The sequence below is a fragment of the Nansenia antarctica genome (assembly GCF_963989245.1).
Source record: "Nansenia antarctica genome assembly, chromosome: 13".
NCBI lineage: Eukaryota > Metazoa > Chordata > Actinopteri > Argentiniformes > Microstomatidae > Nansenia > Nansenia antarctica.
Genome location: NC_137683.1, coordinates 5,224,999 through 5,247,965, shown reverse-complemented (window position 1 = coordinate 5,247,965; position 22,967 = coordinate 5,224,999). Strand labels below are relative to the sequence as shown.

The window sequence follows — 22,967 nt, the reverse complement described above, 5'->3', positions numbered from 1 at the left end:
CCGTTTCGTTTGTTATCCTTGTTATTGTGCAATAAAGTTAAGGCTTTCCGCTTCGGGCCACCATTTTCAGCTGGGCACCGGACACACACACACTCGTGCACGCGCGGCACTGCCCGAGAGAGAAGGACCCGCCCCCTTTGGTTAGCCTATAGGCTGGCTGGAGGGGGCGGGTCCTTCTCTCTCGGGCAGTGTTGCGTGTGTGTGTTTGGTGCTCAGCTGAGAATGGTGGCCCAAAGCCAATTTGAATACAAAATGTGAACTTTAGCGAATTGTATTCAAATTGTGCTTAGAGGGAATTATTTTCACCGGACATTTTGTCCGACGAGTTTTCAATTTGTCGGACTTCGACAAATTTTACCGGACAAAGTCCGGGAATTACCGGTTAACGGAAACCCTGCCCACCACATGTATAACATTTTCAAATTCCTGGCGACTCTGTCAGCATGCACCCTCCTTTCAATGGTGACGTTTACTGGGGTCCCAGGTAGGGGTGGGACGATTAGAAAATGTCATGTCACGATTATCGTGGGCAAAATAATCGCGATCCACGATATTATCGCGAGAATTTAAAAAATATTATTATTATTATTTGTATTTATTTTTTGAATGCCAATAAAACACACTGTAATCACTTTAACTTAGATGTTGTTGTATTTTTAGGACATTTTAAGTCAGTAATTCAAATTCAGATTCTAGTGGCACATATCTCTGGCCATAATCCGGGTCCTTAATGTGGTATATGAGGTCAAAATCCTAAGTATGACAAAAATGGCTCAAATAGCCCCAGCCCTCTAAGGGTTAAGAAATAGCAATTCCTTTTCGGCCAATCAGCACCTTTCATTAACGTACCCAAGGAAGTTTAAAGAACGCACTCCCAGTGTTGCCAACTTCCAGAGCCCCTTGGCGACTTAATTAGTCAAAAGCGACCAGCGACAAATCTAACTTCCTTTTCTGGTCATTTGGGGAATTACTGTAAAGCATCTAACATATCCCGTATTCCACGGTTCACGTTACAACCGAGCTCAGGAGAGACGAGTAGGGATACAGTCTATGGCGAGCGAGGGTTGCCGTCTCCTCTCTCCCTCAACACTCACTCCCGCGGCCAGTCTGATAGCAGCCGCGGGGAGCATACCGTTGTTCCCCGGGTCCTCGCAGGGGGTTCGGGCAAAGTTCGGGAAATAACGGACGGTTGTCATGTGTTTATACAGCATGGATGTTACGTGCCTAATGCCTTTGATGCGCACACTTGCTACTTGCCGCTTTAATAATTGTATTTAGCCTATAGCACAAGTCATGCATTGCATGTAACCTCAAGTGCTGAACAGTATTAAGTAAACCACAATATATTTGCTAAAGCTTAGGGGCGACCGTGCCTTTTGCAGCCATAGACTGTCACTGCCTGGTAATAACAAGGAAGGCCAATGACAGTATCCCGTCTAAAGTTTTTCACCAGCCATGGTGAGAAGGCTAGCATACGTTACCTAGTAACTGACAGACAAGGCTGACTTGACAGTAACGTTACCCATGCAGGCTGAACAATAGCGCGAGACAAGTTCTGTGAGGATATTCGCGCGCGGCTTATGTGAGGAATTGCAATTATATTACAGTAACAGTCGCTAACTTGACTGCAAAAGTAATGTAGACTAGGCTGAAAAATAGCGCCAGACATTTGTTAAACACAGTTTATTCATAACATACGATTATGACGATTATTCAAATAATTAAAATTCTCCACGATTAAGTTATCGCGGGTGTTTTTATCGCGATTAACGATAAAAACGATAATCGTCCCATCCCTTGTCCAGAGATAACAGTGCTGAAAAAAGTAGAGAACAGAGAGAGGTTACAGTGTGTGCGACGCTACGCTATTTAAAAGAGAAGAGGATTTTTTTTTCCAACTCTGGTGCACACAAGGCAGGTGAGGGGTGAGTAGACACTGACAGGGGAGGGTTGGGGGTCTGCAGTGTGGGGTTCTAAAGCCTTATTTCCAGGGTGTAGGACAGGTTTAGGAATGTATTGAGGACAAATATCTCAATTGAGTCCATACTTGGGTACAGGCACATTCCTACCTGGGGTGTGTAGTGTCCAGGGGTCATACCTGGGGTGTGTAGTGTCCAGGGGTCATGGGGTCATACCTGGGGTGTGTAGTGTCCAGGGGTCATGGGGTCATACCTGGGGTGTGTAGTGTCCAGGGGTCATGGGGTCATACCTGGGGTGTGTAGTGTCCAGGGGTCATGGGGTCATACCTGGGGTGTGTAGTGTCCAGGGGTCATGGGGTCATACCTGGGGTGTGTAGTGTCCAGGGGTCATGGGGTCCAGGCACTCCAGGTCGGCAGCGTCCAGGGCGGCCTCTTTAGCGGTAGAGATGTCCTTCTCCAGCTGGGTCAGGTGCTCATCATACTGGACAAGCCGCGAGGAAGACAACATCATTCAGTCATAAACATGATTCATCAAACCACATGGCAAAGAACAAGATGCTGGCATTATTTTCCTGACACACCCACACACCTCTGACAAAGTCTGCTTGCAAACGTTGACAATTTCCAGGGCAGTATTGGTGTAAGGGCTCTCTGCACCTATTGGACGCACACAGTATCACAATCCATTACACTTCCTTATGACATGATCATAACAGAATCACCAGAGAGGACCAGTTGTCACAATATAAGACCAATGTCTGCCATTATCATCTATATGTTCCTCCCAAAGATGAAAAACTGTTCGAAAAGTGTGTCTGAGTCAAGGCAGAGTGTTAGTATGTGGTTGTACTCACCATTGTAGTTGACACTGTTGGTGTGGATCAGGCTTACATCAGACAGGAACACGTCCCGGTTCTGGTACTTGTGTTTGGAGATGTTCTGATGGACCCAGAGAGATTCACATGATTCTGATTTATACTCCCACCTCTTCCTGCTACGTTATATATATTGTGTCAACAGCTAGATCTGTGGGTGTGATTGTTTTTGTCCCTCCATCTCCCCACTCACCTTGCGGACGTTTTCCAGGTCCATGGGGCAGACTATCACCTTGTAATAATCTGGAACAAACTTCTTGTTGACAGGATGGTGGAAAGGCCAAGACTGGATAGGGGAGATGTACGAGTTATGTAAAGTGGCATTATCACCCCACTGAGTCCTTATCAAGCATTGGCACCATATTCAGGGTTCTAATACACATTTGAAAAAAGACTGTAAAACTACCACATGACAGAGAAATACACATCCAGTGACTGATGAAGGGCCAGAGAGCGAGTAGAAACTGAACCCCAAATAGACACTGAACCCCAAATTGCTCCCAATGAGTGGGCCGGTGCCTTGCATGGTAGCTTGCCGCCATTGGTGTGTGAATCAGGGTATATACAGGAATCTTGAGGTTCATTTCAATACCTTTCTAAGACTTTTTAAAGACCTTGTCAATATTTTTCCAGACCTCACCGCCACTTCGAGCTGTAACCGTTTACATCAGTGACACCTTTAACTTAACAGTTTTAGTTTGCAATAGACTAGACCACTATCATACAACAGAATTTCCGGTTCATCTTTGTTTTTTAATAAAACTAATAAATTCACAAACTTACTAAACGTTTTTAGGACTCAAACTCTTTGGACAGAGTCTAATTCAGAAAAATACCAACAAAATTCAAGACCTCATAAAATCGTGATAAGACTTTTTAATACTTATTAAGGGTCTTGATTTTCCCAAAATTGATTTATCAACTTTTAATACTTTTTAAGACACCGCGGATACCCTGGTGAATGTGTGTGTGTGAATGGGTGAATGAGAGGCCGTTGTAAAGCGCTTTGGAACAAGACGCTATACAAGAGCAGTCCGGTCCAAACCCCCTGAGGCTCTGTGGGGCCTCCACTCACGTCAGGCACCGCCATCATCTTCTGAGTCACAATGTTGTCCAGGATGAAGGAGAAGGCCACCTGGTCGTCGTCATCCAGCAAGGGGTTAATGGCTTTCTCAAGCCTCACCAGCCTGTCCTGCTTCTGCAGGCAGGGAGGAGACAGACGACATGGGGTCAGAGTGGGAGACCGAGAGAGAGACAGTATCCACAGATACATGGATCCATCCATCACAATGTAGTGTACATGTTCCCACTTACCTCTTTCAATTTATCATCACAAAGGTCCAGCATAGACTGAGCCACCTGGGTGATTGGATGCTTCGCCCCTGAACACAGAAACACGTAAACAGATCACATGGGAGCCTATAATTCTAATATGTACAACAGCTAGAGGACGACATGTCGTCATCATCATAGTCTTTTATCCAAGCTTTATGGTCGGTTCGTAAGTTTTACCGTTGTATGTGGCACTGTTCTTGACTATGAGTACCACAGCCTCGCGGAACTCAGCCTGCGACGGATACACACGCTTGCGCACGTTCTCCCGTAGCGTCTGCAGGTCCATCGGACGCAGGATGATCTTATAATAGTCCTTCACCACCTTGGCATTGACTGGTGTGTGGAATGGATAGGTCTGCGTGACAGGGGCAAAGACAACAATTGGAGTCAGATTTGTGGTCATGGGAGTCTAGGCAGTGTGTATCAGTCTATGAGCAGTGTGTAAAGGGATGTGTTTGTGTGTGTGTGTGTGTGTGTGTGTGTTGGATCTTACATTGGGGTGATCCCGCAGGTCGTTGATGATACTCTCCAGGACAGAGGACAAGGTCACCATGGGGTCGGTGCGTCGGCGGTGGATGGACTTGTTTGGCCTCTGAAATGACAGGATGAGGACAGAACAATCGATCAACGACCTGAAGGAACTTTCAAATTGTGAACACTCAATTACCCTTTGCACTGCTGCTGTTTACAAATACTACCTTTGCACAAAACATATTTTTGCACATTGCCCATACTTCCTTTGATATAGCCACTATGTATACATCTGTACATACCATACTGTACATAGCTACCGTAACTGTACATAGCTCATAACTGTATATACCGATAACTAGCGTACTTTCCATACTGTACCTATCTCTATCATGTTTTATAGCACTATTTGCACTTCTGGTTAGAGACTAAACTGTTTCGTTGTCTGGTACCGGTACTCTGCAATGACAATAAAGTTGAATCTATATCTAAATTGTTGCATGGTTCTCATGGGAGGAGAACACGCTCCTAAAGTACATGACAGGTAAGCACTGACTCACATTGAGATAGTCACAGTGAATGGCCATCCCCACACGTCTCTTCTTCTTGGGTGGCAGCTGCTGTTTGGGGACCAGGGACTTCCGACGCACCTCATCAGCACTGTGGAGAGAATGGTCAGTTACACAACACTGTACAGAGAGGGCAGCCTCTCACTGAGAGCAACATCACACAGCAGTTAGTAAGGAACCCATCTAAAGAGGGTCAGCTTGCCATGCAATAGCTAGGTGTGGATTGAAGCTGAATCAAACAACTCAACATTTTGAATGAATGAATGGTCTTTATTGTCATTGCTATAGTACAGGTACCAAACAACGACATTTGGGAGGGGGGGGCTCCCCTGGTGATAGGAAAGAAAAAAAAAAAGAAAAAAAAAAAAGAAGGGAAAGGAGCTGGTTTACATAAATAAAGGCTATGTACACTATCCACTATACTATACTGTACGAATAAAACACTGTGCTGTACTCTATGCTATACCTATTCTAACATTTCCTATTCTCTGCAACCTTATGTACCCTAGGGTTGTCATATTGCACATAGTGTTATTGCACAATTATTTAAAGTGTTGCAGTTTGCAGGCTTGAAATGTACACATTTGTGCCTCAGCACTACACCTGATTTTCAATCCAGCAGCTGCCATCAATCCGTCCAGACTGTCCAGGGCCCAGAACCTAGGTGGGAGAATACAGCAAAGAGACACAAGTCATGTTATTGTAGTAACATGAAATGAGTTTTGAACAATTCCCTTACCTCTCCATCATCAAAAATATTGTCAATATTAATAAGGTACCTTTCAATGAGCTGTTTGCCCAGGACAATCTTGGTGCCCTCCACCTTGATGAGCTCCTCATTGTCATTGTGGATGACTGTCTTCTCCAGCTCCTCCTCCTGCTCCTCAGTCATAGCAACCGGGTTGGAGGGTGGGGCATTGGTCTGGTAGTACAGCGGGCAGAACTTGTTGGTGCGCATGTGGCCGATGGCTCCACAAGCTCCGCACTTCAGCTAGGGAAAGAGAGGAAGAGAGAGAGCCTTTTAGAACAGAACAAACGCTCAAAGTAAGTAAGTAAGTAAAGCTTTATTTATATAGCGCCTTTCGTACATGAAATGCAACTCAAAGCGCTTTACAATAGAACATATACAACCAAAGATTACAAAACGAAGAAAAGGGGGGGGGGGGGGGGGGAAACGAGACACAACAGCAGGGGAGGGGTGGGGGAAGGGAGGGGAGGGAGGGGTTACATCACCCTCTGTAGAACATCTTCTATCTAATCGGCGCACTGTGCTAAAATGCAATGCAAACAAAACAACACAGGACAGACAGTAGTGCAGACAGAACACAACAAACTGTAAGTAGCTGCCCTGTGCGGCGCCATATACAGTATGTCCACTGTAGAGAAGGGAGGGGGGGGTGGTGGCGGGGTGGCATGGGCGGGGGGAGGGAGGAGTGGGGGGGGTAGAGAGATAAGGCGGGGGAAAGTCTCGGGAGATGTTCTGGGTCAGTCCGACCCGTCTTCGTAGAGCAGCAATCAGTGTCGCCATGGACAACGGCCTTGAGCACTGCCCCAGAAGGCGGCACAAAGTTCACCAGAGGGGGGGGGGGGTGGGTTGGCACGCTGCATGGAGGCTTCAGGGCATGGGGGAGCTTTTGAGCCATAATCAGGTGAATGGGTTCACTGCGAGGAAAAACAGCATTCCATAGAATCAATCCTCTCGAAAATTTGGGGTCTCCTGTCATTCGCCAATTCAGAGAGCAGCAAGATTGTCCACCTTGCGATCCAGATCAAGAACCCTACGGTTCAGATCCATAAGCGCAGAGCCGTGCATTCCAGCCACTCTCCCCAGTTCTTTGATCAAGAGGGGCAGTTCGCGCAGTTCGCCAATCACTGCTCCCATCTTTTTAATTTTCTGATAGATCATGGCAGCACTCAAACCGAGGAGCATGTGTCCAACTATCATAAATCCGAAAATGAAAACATCTTCCACGTCCTCAATCGACATGACTGCCAAGCAAACGAGACGCCAGTTGTCCCAGGCATCTCTGATGTAACCTGCGGCAAAAGTTCCGTCTGGGCAGACAGGTTCCCCCGAACCAGCTTTCCTCGTGGAAAATAGGTTATCAATTGCATTCAGGGACCAGCTTAACAAATCCATTTTGCTTCTGAAGAGACAGTGCAGTGCAGTGTAGAGCAAAAAAAAAAAAAGCAGAGGGAGAGCGAAAAAGCATGCCGTAAATGTTTCAGAGTGAAGAGTTGAACCCAATGAGAGAGGTTTAGGTTTATTTCTACGTTTATCAGGTGACCTCGTTAGGAGATACAGGTCAGTAGGCTATTGGAAGACAGAAAAGGAGGAAAAAAAAAGTTTGGGCATTGAAGTTGGCAAGCTTATTTTACCTTGAGGTCAGGCCTCTCCTTGACCTTCTTGGCCTTTTTCTCCGGAGGGCCTTTGAACTTGTCCTTCTCTTGGTTGCGTTTGAGTCTCCTCAGCTGCTCCTGAATACGCCGACGCTCCTTCCTCATCTCCCCTCTGTGCTGCTCATCAAAGAGCGCAAACTTCTTTCTGCAGACACCAGAGACAAAGAGTCTCAGTGCCAGGATGCAAGGACGGATACACCGACAGGTGTACGGACGGATACGCAGACAGACATAGACACACAAACACACTCACATTAAGTCGTCGTCCTTGGTGGTTCTGATCCTGGTGTAAGCATCGATGACAGAGGCCTTGCGTACAGTCTCACAGCGCACATACTCCTTGCCATCCTCGTCCCGGAAGGTGCGGTAGATTGTGAGGCGTCGTCCGGTAGCAGAGGAGTTCAGACTGGTGACTGAGGACGCATCATCATCCTTATGGGAGCCGGTAGACAAAGCACTGGCTGCAGGACAACCAGAGAGAGAGGTAAATGTCAGACAGACAGACAGTCACAGACACACACAGAGGCACAGACACACAGCTTGAAACTGAAGTATGAATGTGGTCTCAGACTCATAGACACACAAATGTAAATGCAAACACACACACACACACACACAAACACACACAAACACACACTCACAGAATCCCTTGCGGGCCTTGCGTCCCTTGTGGTCGCGGTCACTCTCCTCGCCCATCAACATCCTCTGTAGCTCCTTCCTCTCCTGCTCCTCTCTCTCGCGGGATAGCTGGGAGCTGGTCTTCTTGTTCTGTAGCATGTTCTTCCCCATCTCCTCAAAGTCACTGTCCTCCGCAGAGCTGCTGTCTGTGTCCGTGGAGAGGACCTCACCCGACTCCAACACCCTGGAAGCAGACAGTAGGGGATCACGTATGGCCTAATATACAACTCCAGTATCCTCCTGTGGATTGATTTGGGGCTTGACATAGTCATTTCCGGCAGGCCTCACTTGTTCTGCAGGTCAAAGATTCTCTGGCACTCCTCCTTGTAGCGCTCCTGGTGTTCAGCTACAGAGAAGCGGGACCCGCGGGCAAACTTGCTCATGGGCCCCTCACCTGAGCGCGCCTGCTCTGTGGACATGGTCCTCACCACGTCAATGACCTCCCAACGGGACAGTTTCTTAATCTGAGACACACAAGCACAAATACAGGCTCAAGCCACTGTTCAGCATTCACAACAGTGGTGGTGGTGGTGGAGGGGGTGAGGAAACCTCAAAGACGATGATCATGTGACGATGTGTGTTATTACTACATGATTACCTCTTCTTCTGGAACACCAACTTTGCACAGAAGTTGTTTGGCGTTCTTGAGGGACAGTCTCCTTAGGTCAGCGTCCGTCCCTGTCACAGTCTTCTTAGCTGGCTGCGGCTCCCTGTCATCCTGAAAATATCCACCACACACAGTTAGATTCTTACACAGGAATAATCACACAGCATCTGAAGGAATGTAAAGAAAATCACTCTTGGGGGGGGGGATCAGATTTGGCAGCACTGTTGTCATAGGCTGAGGTGTCAGTTGACTGAGGGTGAGAAACCGTAGGAGAAGGCAGCAGCAGCAACTGACCTTCTGTTGAGTGGGCTTGTTTGGCACTTTGACGTAGGAGAAGCCCTCTCCACAGCCTGTGGGGTCAGCCACCCCCGTGACCTCCAGCAGACATTTCCCCTTCATGGCAGCGATGAAGGCCCGTGTTGTGTTCCAGGGGGCTGTTCGAACCTGGATGGGATGAGAAAAGAAAGAATAGTGAGATCACACGTTGTCCATTATTCCCTGCATTGACGGACCTTGATTGGTTTGATTCAGGAGGGGAAACTGAGCTGAACCTCATCATCAATCTTCATCTGGAAGTCTTCCTCGTTCTCCTCCTCTGGGGCAAAGAAGGACTTCTCCCCGTATCCGGCATCCTGGAAGAGAGAGACGAGTTACAGTAGTAAAGTCTCCAGTGGCACGCCCACGTACACAGTCTCCATGTGGAGTTAGTATCTCAGACATGTACACAGTCTCCATGTGGAGTTAGTATCTCAGACACGTACACAGTCTCCATGTGGAGCTAGTATCTCAGACACGTACACAGTCTCCATGTGGAGTTAGTATCTCAGACACGTACACAGTCTCCATGTGGAGGTAGTATCTCAGACATGTACACAGTCTCCATGTGGAGTTAGTATCTCAGACATGTACACAGTCTCCATGTGGAGTTAGTATCTCAGACATGTACACAGAGTCTCCATGTGGAGTTAGTATCTCAGACATGTACACAGTCTCCATGTGGAGCTAGTATCTCAGACACGTACACAGTCTCCATGTGGAGTTAGTATCTCAGACACGTACACAGTCTCCATGTGGAGTTAGTATCTCAGACATGTACACAGAGTCTCCATGTGGAGTTAGTATCTCAGACACGTACACAGTCTCCATGTGGAGGTAGTATCTCAGACACGTACACAGTCTCCATGTGGAGGTAGTATCTCAGACACGTACACAGTCTCCATGTGGAGGTAGTATCTCAGACACGTACACAGTCTCCATGTGGAGGTAGTATCTCAGACACGTACACAGTCTCCATGTGGAGTTAGTATCTCAGACACGTACACAGTCTCCATGTGGAGTTAGTATCTCAGACACGTACACAGTCTCCATGTGGAGGTAGTATCTCAGACACGTACACAGTCTCCATGTGGAGTTAGTATCTCAGACACGTACACAGTCTCCATGTGGAGGTAGTATCTCAGACACGTACACAGTCTCCATGTGGAGTTAGTATCTCAGACAGTCTTACCTTCAGTCTCTGCTCTGCCACCAGCATGCTGTAGTAGGCACAGCACTGCTCTGGGGACGCCATGGCCCTGATCTCCTCCTCAGTGGGCAGTCTGAAGTCAGGCTTCAGAACCCACCAGTTAGAGTCCATCCCTGGGACAATTGAGGGGGGCAAGTCAGCTTCACTCATTACACTAGCATTAGCTACTAACGCCAGTGAGGAGCCATACATTTATGGTCATTGGTCATTACTCCTCCCATATATTAGTGTATGTAACTGAGTCTTACGTTGGATACTGCTAATGTTTTAATGCTGTGAAATTCATCATCATCAATTTAAATCAAGTGAAACCTCCTGTTGACTTAAACGTTCAGGTGTTGCAGGTGCAGATATCGGCATGGACCCAGCACATCTCTGGTACTTTTTTGATGCTTCTCTCAGACTTTCTTTTACCTCCACGGTAAAGTCCATAATATGCTGACCTCTCTCTTTCCTGACGCCTTTCTGTCAAAGTAAGGCACACCATCTCTGAGCTCACACAGCTAAACATTACTGCTTCCTTATCCCTCTTAGACCTAAAGACTCTCCTAGGACATGGGAGTAAGACAATACCAGATTACTGAGGCATGTTGTAATTCTTGCATTGCTTATTCATCCTTTAGGACAAACAATAAACATGAGGCTACAATAGATAGATACAGAAACATTGGCCATCCCCGGGATAACTGTGTCTACCTGTACGCTTGAAGTCAGCGCAGAGTTTGAGGCGTTTGCGAATGCTGCTTTCTGAATGAGAGGGGAAGGCCTTCTTTATGTCCTCCATGCGTATTCTCCGAGGTCGATCTTTACTCTTCCAGTACAGCCGGTAGATAAAAACCTGCAGAGGAAGAGACTAGTGTTGTTCCGATACCATTTTTTGATCCCGATACCGATACCTGACCGTGCAGTACTTGCCGATACCGAGTACCGATCCGATACCACGGCGTTTGAAAAAACAAAACAAAAAAACATGTTTTTTGAGCCGCATACTCACCTCGATGTAAAATTATTGCTAACACTTAGTCTGGCACTGCTCAAAACCTTTGTAAAACAGGAAAAAATACCAACAGAGAGTGAATGCTATAGAACTTTTTTTTATTGTCTACCTGGTATGGTGACAAGAAAATCAACCCCTTATAAAACCTGAAATGTGGCTCTCACAGATGCCAATCAGTGCAATATCCATTTAAGATATAAAACAGTCGTAGTAGTAGTGCAACAGCAAGTGAACATTTACAAACAAAATAACTTTAAGATATAAAACAGTCGTAGTAGTAGTGCAACAGCAAGTAAACAATTACAAACAAAATAACTTTAAGATATAAAACAGTCGTAGTAGTAGTGCAACAGCAAGTGAACATTTACAAACAAAATAACTTTAAGATATAAAACAGTCGTAGTAGTAGTGCAACAGCAAGTAAACATTTACAAACAAAATAACTTTAAGATATAAAACCGTACAAGTAGCGCAACAGCAAGTAAACATTTACAAACAAAATAAGGCCCATTTGAGACTAACATAAGATGTAGGCCTACCTGAGGGAATAATAATATTTTAGAAGTGCAGCCTGAATTTGGTAAAATAAATAATAGGATATTTTAAATGTTAGGAAATGTTAACACAAATGTAAACAAACTCCACTTTAAAAAACAAAAACAAAAGAGCTGGAGCAAAATAAAGTGCACTGCACATTAGTGCAGACATGTCACATAGCAGCACTCAGTCCTCCAAATTAAAATCCTTAGGCTTCAAGTTCAAATACATAGGCAGGTTCTTCTTTAAGAAGATGAGCATTTCTACTCTCTCTCCTAGCAGCCTGTTCCTCTTTTCATCCAGTATGTTGGAAGCTGTGCTGAACAGTCTCTCACTATCTACACTAGTAGAGGGAGCACAGAGAAACACTGCAGCAGTAGCAGCCAGGGTGGGGAACCGTTCCTTATTCTTTCCCCAGTACTCAAATGGGCTCTCTAAGCGGTGGATGGTTTTCTCAGCCAGATATGTCTCTATCTGTACCTGTGTAGCTGTGCTGCTGGCCCCGCCTTGTTCCTCATCATGCTCTTGCAGGATTTCCTCATACAGCCCCTTAAAGCAGCTCTTGCTGGTCCTGCTGCTTGTGTGGGGCTCTGCTTCCATCCGTGAGGCCTTGTTGGCTGGCTCTGCTGCCAGTGATCGAGACTCCTCAGTCTTCTCCACCTCTTGGATCAGTGCACTCTTTGCAAGCTTGCTGCTTTCCATACTTGTGAAGTATCTGCAGTAACATAGTAAACAAAATACACGTGTTGAATAAAGTAAATATTTACAATTATTTATACTTAATCAGCACACTATTATACACACCTGTCTTTGTAACGCGGGTCCAAGAGGGTTGCAACAGCATACTGGGGCTCCTCCTCGACGGTCTGGAACCTTTTGTCGACAGCCGCTAGTAGGGTTGCTTTCATTGTTTTTATCCCGCTGTCCTCCTCGGTCTCTCGGGTCAACAGTCGCTTCAGTACCACCACCGTGGGGACGACTTCAGACGCGATGGAGGTGCTAAAGCTGATTTGTTTCGTAATCTCCTCGAATGGAGCCAGGACGATGTTTACTTTTTCAAGTAAAGCCCACTGGTTGGTACTCAGGGTGGCTGGGAGGTCGTAGTCAGCCGCGTAGGCTGAGAGAGATCTCTTCTGCTCCAGCAGACTCTCTGTCATGTAGAAGGTGCTATTCCACCGGGTGGGCACATCTTGTTTCAGCCGTTTGATTGGCATTCCAAGTTCAGTCTGTACAGTTTGCAGACGTGAAGTGGCCAGTGGGGAATGCTTGAAGTGGCCGATGATCTTTCTCCCATTGGCCAGTGCGTCGCACACACTCCGCTGTGACAGTAGGCCTTCCTGCACCACTAGCTGGATCAAGTGGGCAAAGCATCCCATTCTCGAAACACCCAAGTCCCTCATCGCCGTCTTCATGTTGCTGGCGTTATCACAGAGAATGGCGTGGACCTTCAATAATAAGTAATAATACATTATTAAGTAAATATAAACGACAAGTGAAAATAAAAACACAAGAGAAAATACAACATTTTAGAGTAAGACAAGAACAAAGAAGTAGGCTAATGTTACCTTGGACTTTGGGATGTTCCAGTTAAGCAGCATACTCTCAATTGCTTCTGCAATTGCTTCACCAGTGTGGGACCCCTTGAACTCGTTTGCATGCAGCACAACGCTTTCCCGGTTGTATGATTCGGAGTCCACCCAGTGAGCAGTTAAACTAAGCAGGGACAGTGGGGAGACGTCGCTGGTCCAAATATCCGTAGTGGAGCTGATGGCCTGCACCTTTCCTAGCTTATCTGAAACATGCTCAGTCACCTTCTTATTGAGGGCAGGGACGGCCGTCTCCGTGATGTATTTGCCACCTGGTATTTTGTATTTAGGTACAGCGTGAGCCATAAAAAGGCGGAATCCCACATTGTCAACAAAGGAGAGGGGCAGGTCACAGAGCACAATCATTTCAGACATTTTCTCAGTCATCTTTCTTGCCATTTCACTCGTCGCGTCCCACTGGTCCTTTTTATGGAATGAGCTACTCAGCGTTTGTTGTTTTGGTCCATCCGTTCTCTTGCTCGCTGTCGCAGCTGCAGTAGATGACAGAAACTCTTCGTGCTCTTTAATATGTTTTGCCTTTAAATGCTTAATTAAGTTGCTAGTATTGAAACTGGCAGCTTTAGTGCCACCCCTCGACACATTGAGACCGCAAATTGTGCATTTAGCCGTTGTACACACCGGACTATCCACCTTGAAATATCTCCAAACCGCCGACATGTTCTCCTCACTACACCTCTACAGCATGCGTGATTTGTTTTTCCGCGATAGTGAAAGTTTGGTATCGGGTGTTATTATTTGTTAGTACTCGCCGATACCGATACCAGCATTTTTGTGCGTATCGGTGGCCATGCCGATACTAGTATCGGTATCGGAACAACACTTAGAAGAGACAGGAGACATATATAAGACATGAATGTATATGTATAGAATTGTACATGTATTATTATGTAACTGAGTTGGTTAATTTGCAGACAATATGTGTGTGGCAGTGTATCACAAACACACCTGCAGGAAATCTCTGATATGTTTGTTGGCCCGTTTAGAGTTAGGTCCAGGGACCTCGTACAGGGGACACTCCTGGCCAACCACAAAGATGTCCACGAGCTCTCTGACGAAGTAGCCCTGTCTCGTACGCAGGACTAGGAAATCTGTCTCTGGCATCTTGTGCAAGTAGATGGGGGCGCGGAAAAGATTGTTCTCGAAAGCCTAAAGCACAGAAACAAAACACCCATTGACATCTCATGACAAAGGTTAGCTAATAGATCACTATAGTCCATTGCCTGAGTTTGGGACTGACCTGCAGCAGCTGTCCGGGGTGCAGAGAGCCCAGGAATGGTGAGGTGTGGCAGTACACAGTCTCTCCGTATTTACAGTCTGGAGCTCCAGGGTCCTTTCCAGGTTTCTGAAGCAAGAAAAGCCACGTTGACAAAGCACAAACACAAGGAGAAAACATCCCCTTAGACCAGCTCATCTACGTCAAAACAAGGAAGTGACTGGTGAGAAACTGCTGTTGGACTCACTCTCTTGTAGTAGTTCTTGATCTTGGTTGCCATGCCGACTTGCATGATGAGAGAAGGGTATTCCTCGCTGTACTCTGCCAGGATCAGGTCTCCATCTTTGCCTGTCAGGTCCTGGGATGTCCGCATGAAGAACATGTCACCCCCACCGGAGGCCTGGCGCTCCTGCTCCCGCATCTGAGGACACAGAGATGGCCGTTTAAAACTCCTCACACCATAGAAAAACACACTGATAGGGATATCAACAGACAAGCACATACAATACATTTGTGTACTGACGAGCATTGTAATTCCTGACGTGTTAGGAAGCAAGGGCTGAGGTTCATCCGTGGGCTAGGGCTGTGACGTCTCTCACCTTGGCCTTCTTCTTGATTTGTTTGAGTAGAGGCTGGGAAGCGTGAGGCCCCGGCTGGGACAATGTCCCAAACGAGTACTTCTTCAGAGAGGGCCGGTGGAATTGTCGCAGCTTCATAGGGCCCATGTGTGTGGGGAAGAAAGGCTGCCTCAGCTCCACAGCAGGAATTGAGTGCTGGAAAAAGAGTAGATGGGGGACTTAAAGGATGTACACACTGCTCTGTAAGTACATGCAATCATTGAAATTATACCCTTTCACAGCTGACAGTGTCTGGCTATGCATCTGGGGCCCACCGGAGGGAATCTACTGCTCACCTGAATGATGTTGCCACCAAAGGTGCCCTTCAGGCCCTGCTGTTTGGGGTAGTAGAACTCATCATTGGACAGGTTCCATGGATCTTTCACTTCAGGCTGGGACATATTCTGTATGTGGAGGAAGCAGAAAATGTGTTGAGTGGGTAAGCTGCGAGACTCAATAGATACAGTGCCTACTGTTGAATCCCGCCCCCCCCCCCCCCCCCCCCCACTCCGCGCCCCAAGCTTAGTCCCTGGCCAGCCCCAGATCGAGGCATGTCCCCTAAGCCTGTCTCAGCCCAGTACCTGTTGCGGCTCATCCTTTATCACGCCAGTCTTCCCCAGCAGTATGCGACTCTTCTTCAGAGCGGACTCCTTCTTGTTCTCCTTGGATGGGGAGTGGAACGTCCGCTCCTCCTTCTCATCTGGGATTTCTGCAAGAAGCCACGTTCAGTGTTTAGTGTGTGGCAGAGCAGGACCATCAATTTGGATCAGAGCTAGGGATGGGACGATTAGAAAATGTCATGTCACGATTATCGTGGGCAAAATAATCGCAATCCACGATATTATCGCGAGAATTAAAAAATAAATAAAATAATAAAATAAAAAATAAAAATAATGCCAATAAAACACACTGTAATAACTTTAACTTAGATTTTGTTGTATTTTTAGGACATTTTAAATCAGTAATTCAAATTCAGATTCTAGTGGCACATATCTCTGGCCATAATCCGGGTCCTTAAGAAAGAGCAATTCCTTTTCGGCCAATCAGCACCTTTCATTAACGTACCCAAGGAAGTTTAAAGAATGCACTCCCAGTGTTGCCAACTTCCAGAGCCCCTTGGCGACTTAATTAGTCAAAAGCGACCAGCGACAAATCTAACTTCCTTTTCTGGTCATTTGGGGAATTACTGTAAAGCATCTAACATATCCCGTATTCCACGGTTCACGTTACAACTAGAGATGCTCCGATCTGATCGGCGCCGATCGGTATCGGCCGATATGGCCTTGATCGGTTTTGATCGGAGTTCTCAAAATGGCCGATCAAACACGGCCGATCAGTTTACATAGAGAAATGGCGTCGCCAGTCTGGCAATATTACACAGTGTCGGAAAGAGACAACAAATATGCAGTTTGTAATGTCTGCTCAAAAGAAATACCGCGGAGGAACGCACGCAAGGTCTTTCAATACCACGAATATCATACGGCATTTGCTGCGTTCGTCGATTCGCTCCGAGAGCGCCGAAGCGCACACTGGGCTCGACGTCATAAAGGGACCGAGTGCTTTGATTGGACGAGAGGCGTTCCACGAGTGCTGGTCAGAGTTCCAGCGCGACTTCACGAGCGTAGTGTAGGTAGTGTTCAGCGACGTCATGTGACCCCGTGAGCAGGAAGTCACTCAGCTAGGCGGCCCATAGCAACAACAACTATTAGCGCGCGAGTTTTAAGTCTTCCTCTGTGCACCTTGCACAAGTGTAGATAGCGAGTGACTTTTCAGCATAGCAGGACATATTTTAGATGATAAGAGGAACAGGCTGAGTGCCAAAAACGCTGAGATGCTTGTATTTCTCAAGGCTAATCTGCCAGTGATGCTGCTTAAGAAGTCAGGTTTGAGTCTGAAATCTCCTTAGGTGCAATGTTTTGTTTTTTTGTTTTATTGATTATTGCTGACTTGCTGTCTTATCTCCTCCTAAATATGACTTGAAACTGACTGACTTGAAACAGTATTTTATATTTGGCTATAGCCTGTTTATGTTGCAGTTTAGTTTGGGTATGTTTATTGTTCCTCAGGAAAGTGTTACGGCTGGGCCTTCACACACGCCCTCCCCCGCCCCCACAGCTCGAGCACCCGCCCCCACAACTCGAGCACAGCGTGCTCTCCGCCGCAGCTGAGGCTTGTCCCCCTAATTAGATCTTCAGCCAAACCTGCACACCTGTCTCCACTCCCAATCAACCCTCTGTCTACATCAACCCTGGATTTCTACTCACTCATCGTCAGTTCTTCCCTAAGAATGGCCTGGCAAGTATTATCTGATTCCAGTCGTGTACTTTGCTTGTGATACTATTTTTGCAATTTGTATTCTCCCGTATACAAATTCCCTTGTGCCTTTTTATTGTGCACTTACCTTTGTCCTAGCCTACCATTGAGACTTACCCTCTTTCTCTGTTCCTCTACAGCCCACGCCAACCACTACCCCCAGCCCGCCAGGCTGAAACCCCCGGACTCATCATCCCCTTTTTCCCCCCTCCCCTACACTGTAAATAAATACCCTACGGGGCTTCACAGTATCCTGCCTCTGTTGTCGTGTCCTTGAGCCCCCTCGCTCCCGTGTCATAACAGAAAGCTACAGTATAAGCTCCAAGTTCTCTAAGAGCCCCTAGTTCCTCTCATTCGAGTGGAATGTTGCACATTTGATGTGACAGTGTACATTTTATTTATTATGATTTTTATTTTCACATTTTATTTGTTTTTCCTGAAGTAAGCTACAGGTGGTTGTGAATTCAATAAAACAGATGGTTGTCAATTCATGATACTTTCTCATCTCCTAATTTCATTTGAATACTTAATATACAATGTCAATGGTGTTAAGAATAATTAAAAACATATATAATGCTACACAATAAATAGAATGCTTCAATTGCCATTTTTGACGCTGTGATCGGTGATCGGTGATATCGGATCGGCAGATCACTGATTCCAGTGATCGGTACCAAAAACCCTGATCGGAGCATCTCTAGTTACAACCGAGCTCAGGAGAGACGAGTAGGGATACAGTCTATGGCGAGCGAGGGTTGCCGTCTCCTCTCTCCCTCAACACTCACTCCCGCGGCCAGTCTGATAGCAGCCGCGGGGAGCATACCGTTGTTCCCCGGGTCCTCGCAGGGGGTTCGGGCAAAGTTCGGGAAATAACGGACGGTTGTCATGTGTTTATACAGCATGGATGTTACGTGCCTAATGCCTTTGATGCGCACACTTGCTACTTGCAACTTTCATAATTTTATTTAGCCTATATAGCACAAGTCATGCATTGCATGTAACCTCAAGTGCTGAACAGTATTAAGTAAACCACAATATATTTGCTAAAGCTTAGGGGCGACCGTGCCTTTTGCAGCCATAGACTGTCACTGCCTGGTAATAACAAGGAAGGCCAATGACAGTATCCCGTCTAAAGTTTTTCACCAGCCATGGTGAGTAGGCTAGCATACGTTACCTAGTGACTGAACCAGCCATGGTGAGTAGGCTAGCATACGTTACCTAGTGACTGACTGACAAGGCTGACTTGACAGTAACGTTACCCATGGAGGCTGAACAATAGCGCGAGACAAGTTCTGTGAGGATATTCGCGCGCGGCTCATGTGAGGAATTGCAATTATATTACAGTAACAGTCGCTAACTTGACTGCAAAAGTAATGTAGCCTAGGCTAAAAAATAGCACCAGACATTTGTTAAACACAGTTTATTCATAACATACGATTATGACGATTATTCAAATAATTAAAATTCTCCACGATTAAGTTATCGCGGGTGTTTTTATCGCGATTAACGATAAAAACGATAATCGTCCCATCCCCAGTCCCAGGGGTGGGTTTGGGTTCCGAGAAGCATTTCATGACTTAGCCTCAAATCATGTGGAAAGTAACACACCAAGTGTATTAATCCATGATATTAGCGATCACCTGCCTGTCTTTTCATTTTATGAATGTAATTATAGAAAGAAGAGGGAGTTAAAGGAAATAACATACAAGAGAATAAGAACTGAGGAATCCATATCTGCTTTTTTAGAAATGAGTTATTAAAATGGAATTGGAAGAGTATATATGAAGATTCAGATGGACAAAGCGTATGGGTTATTCCTAGAAACATTTAAGGTTCTATATGACAAAAACTGCCCACTAAAACAATGTAGCAATAAGAATAAATATTCTGCCCCCCGGTGGTGTAGCGGTCTAAGCACTGGCCACTAGTGCAAGTTGCCCACCGGGGACTGGGATCGTATCCCAGCTCGCCAGATCCGGATATGGCTGGGGCACACACAGGGAGCGACATATTGGGCGGCCGCTCCCGAGGGCGGTATAGGAGTAGTTCCGGACAAGGATCCGTCGCGCAACACCGCCCCCATCTGGTGCTGGAGTAACGGTACTGGGCTCGAGGAGCCAGTCAGCTAGTCTGCCTGGCGCCCTCCTCTGGGACTGCCGGCCACGGGGTCGTGCGGCGGATCCTACGCAATAGGCAGGGGATAATTGGATGCTAGGTTGGGTTCAATTGGCTACCAAATTGGGTGAAAAAGGGGATAAAATCTGAAAAAGAAAAAAAAAGAATAAATATTCTGAAAATCTGTGAATGTCCAAGAATACTCTATACAGTGTATTTATAAAGCATAAAACAAAGGAGGCAGGGGTTAAATATAAGAAATAAAAAAAAAAAAACTAATTAGTATTAGGAGAATGTGTAAGAAGGATTATTATCAGGGGTGCACATAACTGGTGCGCCAGTGCGCATGCGTCGCCAAAATGCATGCTGCGCGGCAGATCAGCCGCATGAAGGTGCTCTTGCGCACCAACAGCTTTTTTTTTTTTTTTAAAGTTGATTTCAGTGTTTACAGAACAGAGCAGTGCTTAAAGAGATGTCCATTTATATCAGTGTGTTTAAAGAACAGACATTCAGTTAGTGCTTAAAGAGATGTCAGTTTATTTCAGTGTGTTTAAAGAACAGACATTCAGTTAGTGCTTAAAGAGATGTCAGTTGATTTCATTGTGTTTAAAGGAGTCGGACAGACTTTCATTCTTAAAGAGCAGTCATTTGATTTTGCATTTGTTTCTTTTGTTTTGCACACAATAATTAGGTCGTTCATCTTTATTCATGAATAAATGTCGTTTTGCTAATAATATATCCATGTATCCCTTTTTTAGCCATCCTGTGGGACGGGTCGTGACTCGCGAGCTCGGGGAGCACCAAGCAGCATCCCTAAGTGCTCCTCTGAGCACTGGCCCCAAAAAGTTATGTGCACCCCTGATTATTATACCAAATTATTAGATGAGAATAAAAAATAATGTTAAAGGAACAAAGTGGAACATTTTACAAACAATGACAGGAAAATGTGCCTTATAAATGAGGTGGTGGATGGATTTAATATATATATTTTTTTTGTTAATGTGGGGCCAAAACTAGCTAAAGAAATAAACGGCACTGGAAAGAGATTTGCTGAGGAGGACTGTGGAGAGAGAATCACTGACTCAATATATTTGGGAACTATTGGGGGGAAAATAATAATAATAATAATAATAATAATAATAATAATAATAATAATAATAATAATAATGACTGATATGGTAAACAAATGTATGAACAAAACTTCAACATAAACACCTCTTCACCAATTACAGACCGGTATCCTTATTATAACTGTTTAGGGTTAGGGTTAGGGTTTGAGAAACTATATGATGAAAGACTGGACAATTTCATTGAAAAACATAAACTATTAATGGATAGTCAGTATGGTTTTAGAACAGCTAGATCTACTGCCATGGCATTAAGGGAGCTAGTAGAGCAAATAACAAGAGAAAGAAATATGCATTGGGCATATTCATTGACCTTAAAAAAGCATTTGACACAATAGATCATGAGATTCTACTTAAAAAGATGGACAGGTATGGTGTCAGAGGGGTCGCACTTGAATGGCTTAAAAGCTATATTAGTAATAGACAGCAATTTGTTCAAATAGGCCAGAACAAATCAAGGTGCTTAAATATTACCTGTGGTGTCCCACAGGGGTCAAATTGGTTGTCTTGGCAGATGACACAAATATTTTATGTTATGGGGATGATCTGCAGCAGCTTTTAAAGGTGGCAAAGAAGGAATTGTACAAATTAAAATGCTGGGTTGATACAAACAAGCTATCATTAAATCTGAATAAAACCAAATTCATGCAATTTGGAAATTGCAATATAAATACAGAACTCCATCTGGAAATTGAAAATGTCAAAATCGATAGAGTATATGAAATCAAGTTTTTGGGTGTCTTAAATAGACCACAAACTCTGCTGGAAACAAAGTAAAAATATCTGTGCTCAAAGATTGCGAGAAGCTTGGGAGTTCTGGGTAAAATGAAATACATCTTAAATCAGAAATCACTATACACTCTATTAGTAGAGCGGCTTAGCACAATAATTGTGCACTTTTTGAAGAAAGCATGACATTTCTACCATAGTTAGTACTAGTGTTGTTCCGATACCATTTTTTGATCCCGATACCGATACCGATACCTGACCGTGCAGTACTTGCCGATACCGAGTACCGATCCGATACCACGGCGTTTGAAAAAACAAAACAAAAAAACATGTTTTTTGAGCCGCATACTCACCTCGATGTAAAATTACTTTTAGTCTGGCATCGGGTGTTTGGTATCGTGAAAAGTATCAACAAAAATCAATTAACCAACTCAATCAAGGTACCATTTGGTTCTGTAACTAATCATAACAGCAGGGCTGGCCTGTGGGACTGGGGAGTGAAGGCGGTGTCGCCCATCAAAAGAAGAATGTGGCCAGGTACTAATATATGTGAAGGCACACGATTTGTCAAAGTGCAGTTCAATGAATTTGTGAAATCACTTCCATATTCGACTAGGTTTGACACGGAGACTGGCCCGGACTTCTTCCGAGTTATTCCATCCGGGTAGTTTTGAAGCCTGACAAGCAAAGAATGCTGCTAGGGTTTAAACCTTCTAGTCGGAGACTCCTAGCAAAGTTTCTAGCTAAACGCAAGTAGACTTAAAAGTTCTAGACACTGGTTTTTATAACTTTGACAGTCCGGTGTGTGCTTCATGAAATGGGGTTGGTTTTTTAGCTACCATGCATTGGCCAACAGAATTAGTTACCCTGGTGAAAAGTGGGCAAACGTAGCACCATTGTTGAAATCAAAAGTCAAGAACGATAGCTAGTTATTAGTTACGCGTATAACATTACATAGCTCTTCATCCCCAGCAGTGCCTGTCGCTTTGCATGTTCTGTTCATTGAACAGTAGCAGCAACTCAACCACACACTGTCTGTATGAGTAACGCCGGTAAAACAAAACGTACCTTTCTCTGCCACATAATCCTTAGGGGCCATGCTTGCCGATCACAGGTGATGATATACTTGTTAACGGGACTTGTAAAATCCTATTTACTTTGCTCAACTTTAAAAATGGAATGTTTCTCGTGTCTTCACACCGTCACCGGAGACAATTCATTCACAGAGTTGCGGGACGCTGTGGGTGCGTTCGTAAATTCGCTCTGGAAATCTGATCACCACTCAAGGAATGCCTCTTGTCCAATCAAATTGCTTGGTCCCTTTATGACGTTG

At 45.3% G+C, this 22,967-nt stretch overlaps 1 protein-coding gene across 1 annotated transcript in view; it reads right to left on the bottom strand.

Annotated features, from left to right (window-relative positions):
• Nucleotides 1-22,733, bottom strand: part of LOC308169103 (transcription initiation factor TFIID subunit 1-like) — a gene marked incomplete at both ends in the record, with an annotated part of 45,122 nt that extends 22,389 nt beyond the window's left edge. The window contains 26 exons of the mRNA XM_080543746.1: nucleotides 2,284-2,400; nucleotides 2,509-2,576; nucleotides 2,774-2,858; nucleotides 2,988-3,080; nucleotides 3,870-3,992; nucleotides 4,109-4,176; nucleotides 4,307-4,484; nucleotides 4,623-4,721; nucleotides 5,161-5,260; nucleotides 5,949-6,160; nucleotides 7,549-7,714; nucleotides 7,823-8,030; nucleotides 8,211-8,431; nucleotides 8,536-8,711; nucleotides 8,846-8,965; nucleotides 9,149-9,298; nucleotides 9,406-9,486; nucleotides 10,362-10,492; nucleotides 11,076-11,217; nucleotides 14,466-14,666; nucleotides 14,758-14,862; nucleotides 14,981-15,154; nucleotides 15,333-15,506; nucleotides 15,647-15,754; nucleotides 15,932-16,059; nucleotides 22,703-22,733. Of these exons, the coding sequence (XP_080399872.1) occupies nucleotides 2,284-2,400; nucleotides 2,509-2,576; nucleotides 2,774-2,858; nucleotides 2,988-3,080; nucleotides 3,870-3,992; nucleotides 4,109-4,176; nucleotides 4,307-4,484; nucleotides 4,623-4,721; nucleotides 5,161-5,260; nucleotides 5,949-6,160; nucleotides 7,549-7,714; nucleotides 7,823-8,030; nucleotides 8,211-8,431; nucleotides 8,536-8,711; nucleotides 8,846-8,965; nucleotides 9,149-9,298; nucleotides 9,406-9,486; nucleotides 10,362-10,492; nucleotides 11,076-11,217; nucleotides 14,466-14,666; nucleotides 14,758-14,862; nucleotides 14,981-15,154; nucleotides 15,333-15,506; nucleotides 15,647-15,754; nucleotides 15,932-16,059; nucleotides 22,703-22,733 (3,459 nt within the window). The remainder of the gene's footprint in view (nucleotides 1-2,283; nucleotides 2,401-2,508; nucleotides 2,577-2,773; nucleotides 2,859-2,987; nucleotides 3,081-3,869; nucleotides 3,993-4,108; nucleotides 4,177-4,306; nucleotides 4,485-4,622; nucleotides 4,722-5,160; nucleotides 5,261-5,948; nucleotides 6,161-7,548; nucleotides 7,715-7,822; nucleotides 8,031-8,210; nucleotides 8,432-8,535; nucleotides 8,712-8,845; nucleotides 8,966-9,148; nucleotides 9,299-9,405; nucleotides 9,487-10,361; nucleotides 10,493-11,075; nucleotides 11,218-14,465; nucleotides 14,667-14,757; nucleotides 14,863-14,980; nucleotides 15,155-15,332; nucleotides 15,507-15,646; nucleotides 15,755-15,931; nucleotides 16,060-22,702) is intronic.
• Nucleotides 22,734-22,967: the final 234 nt, after the last annotated feature.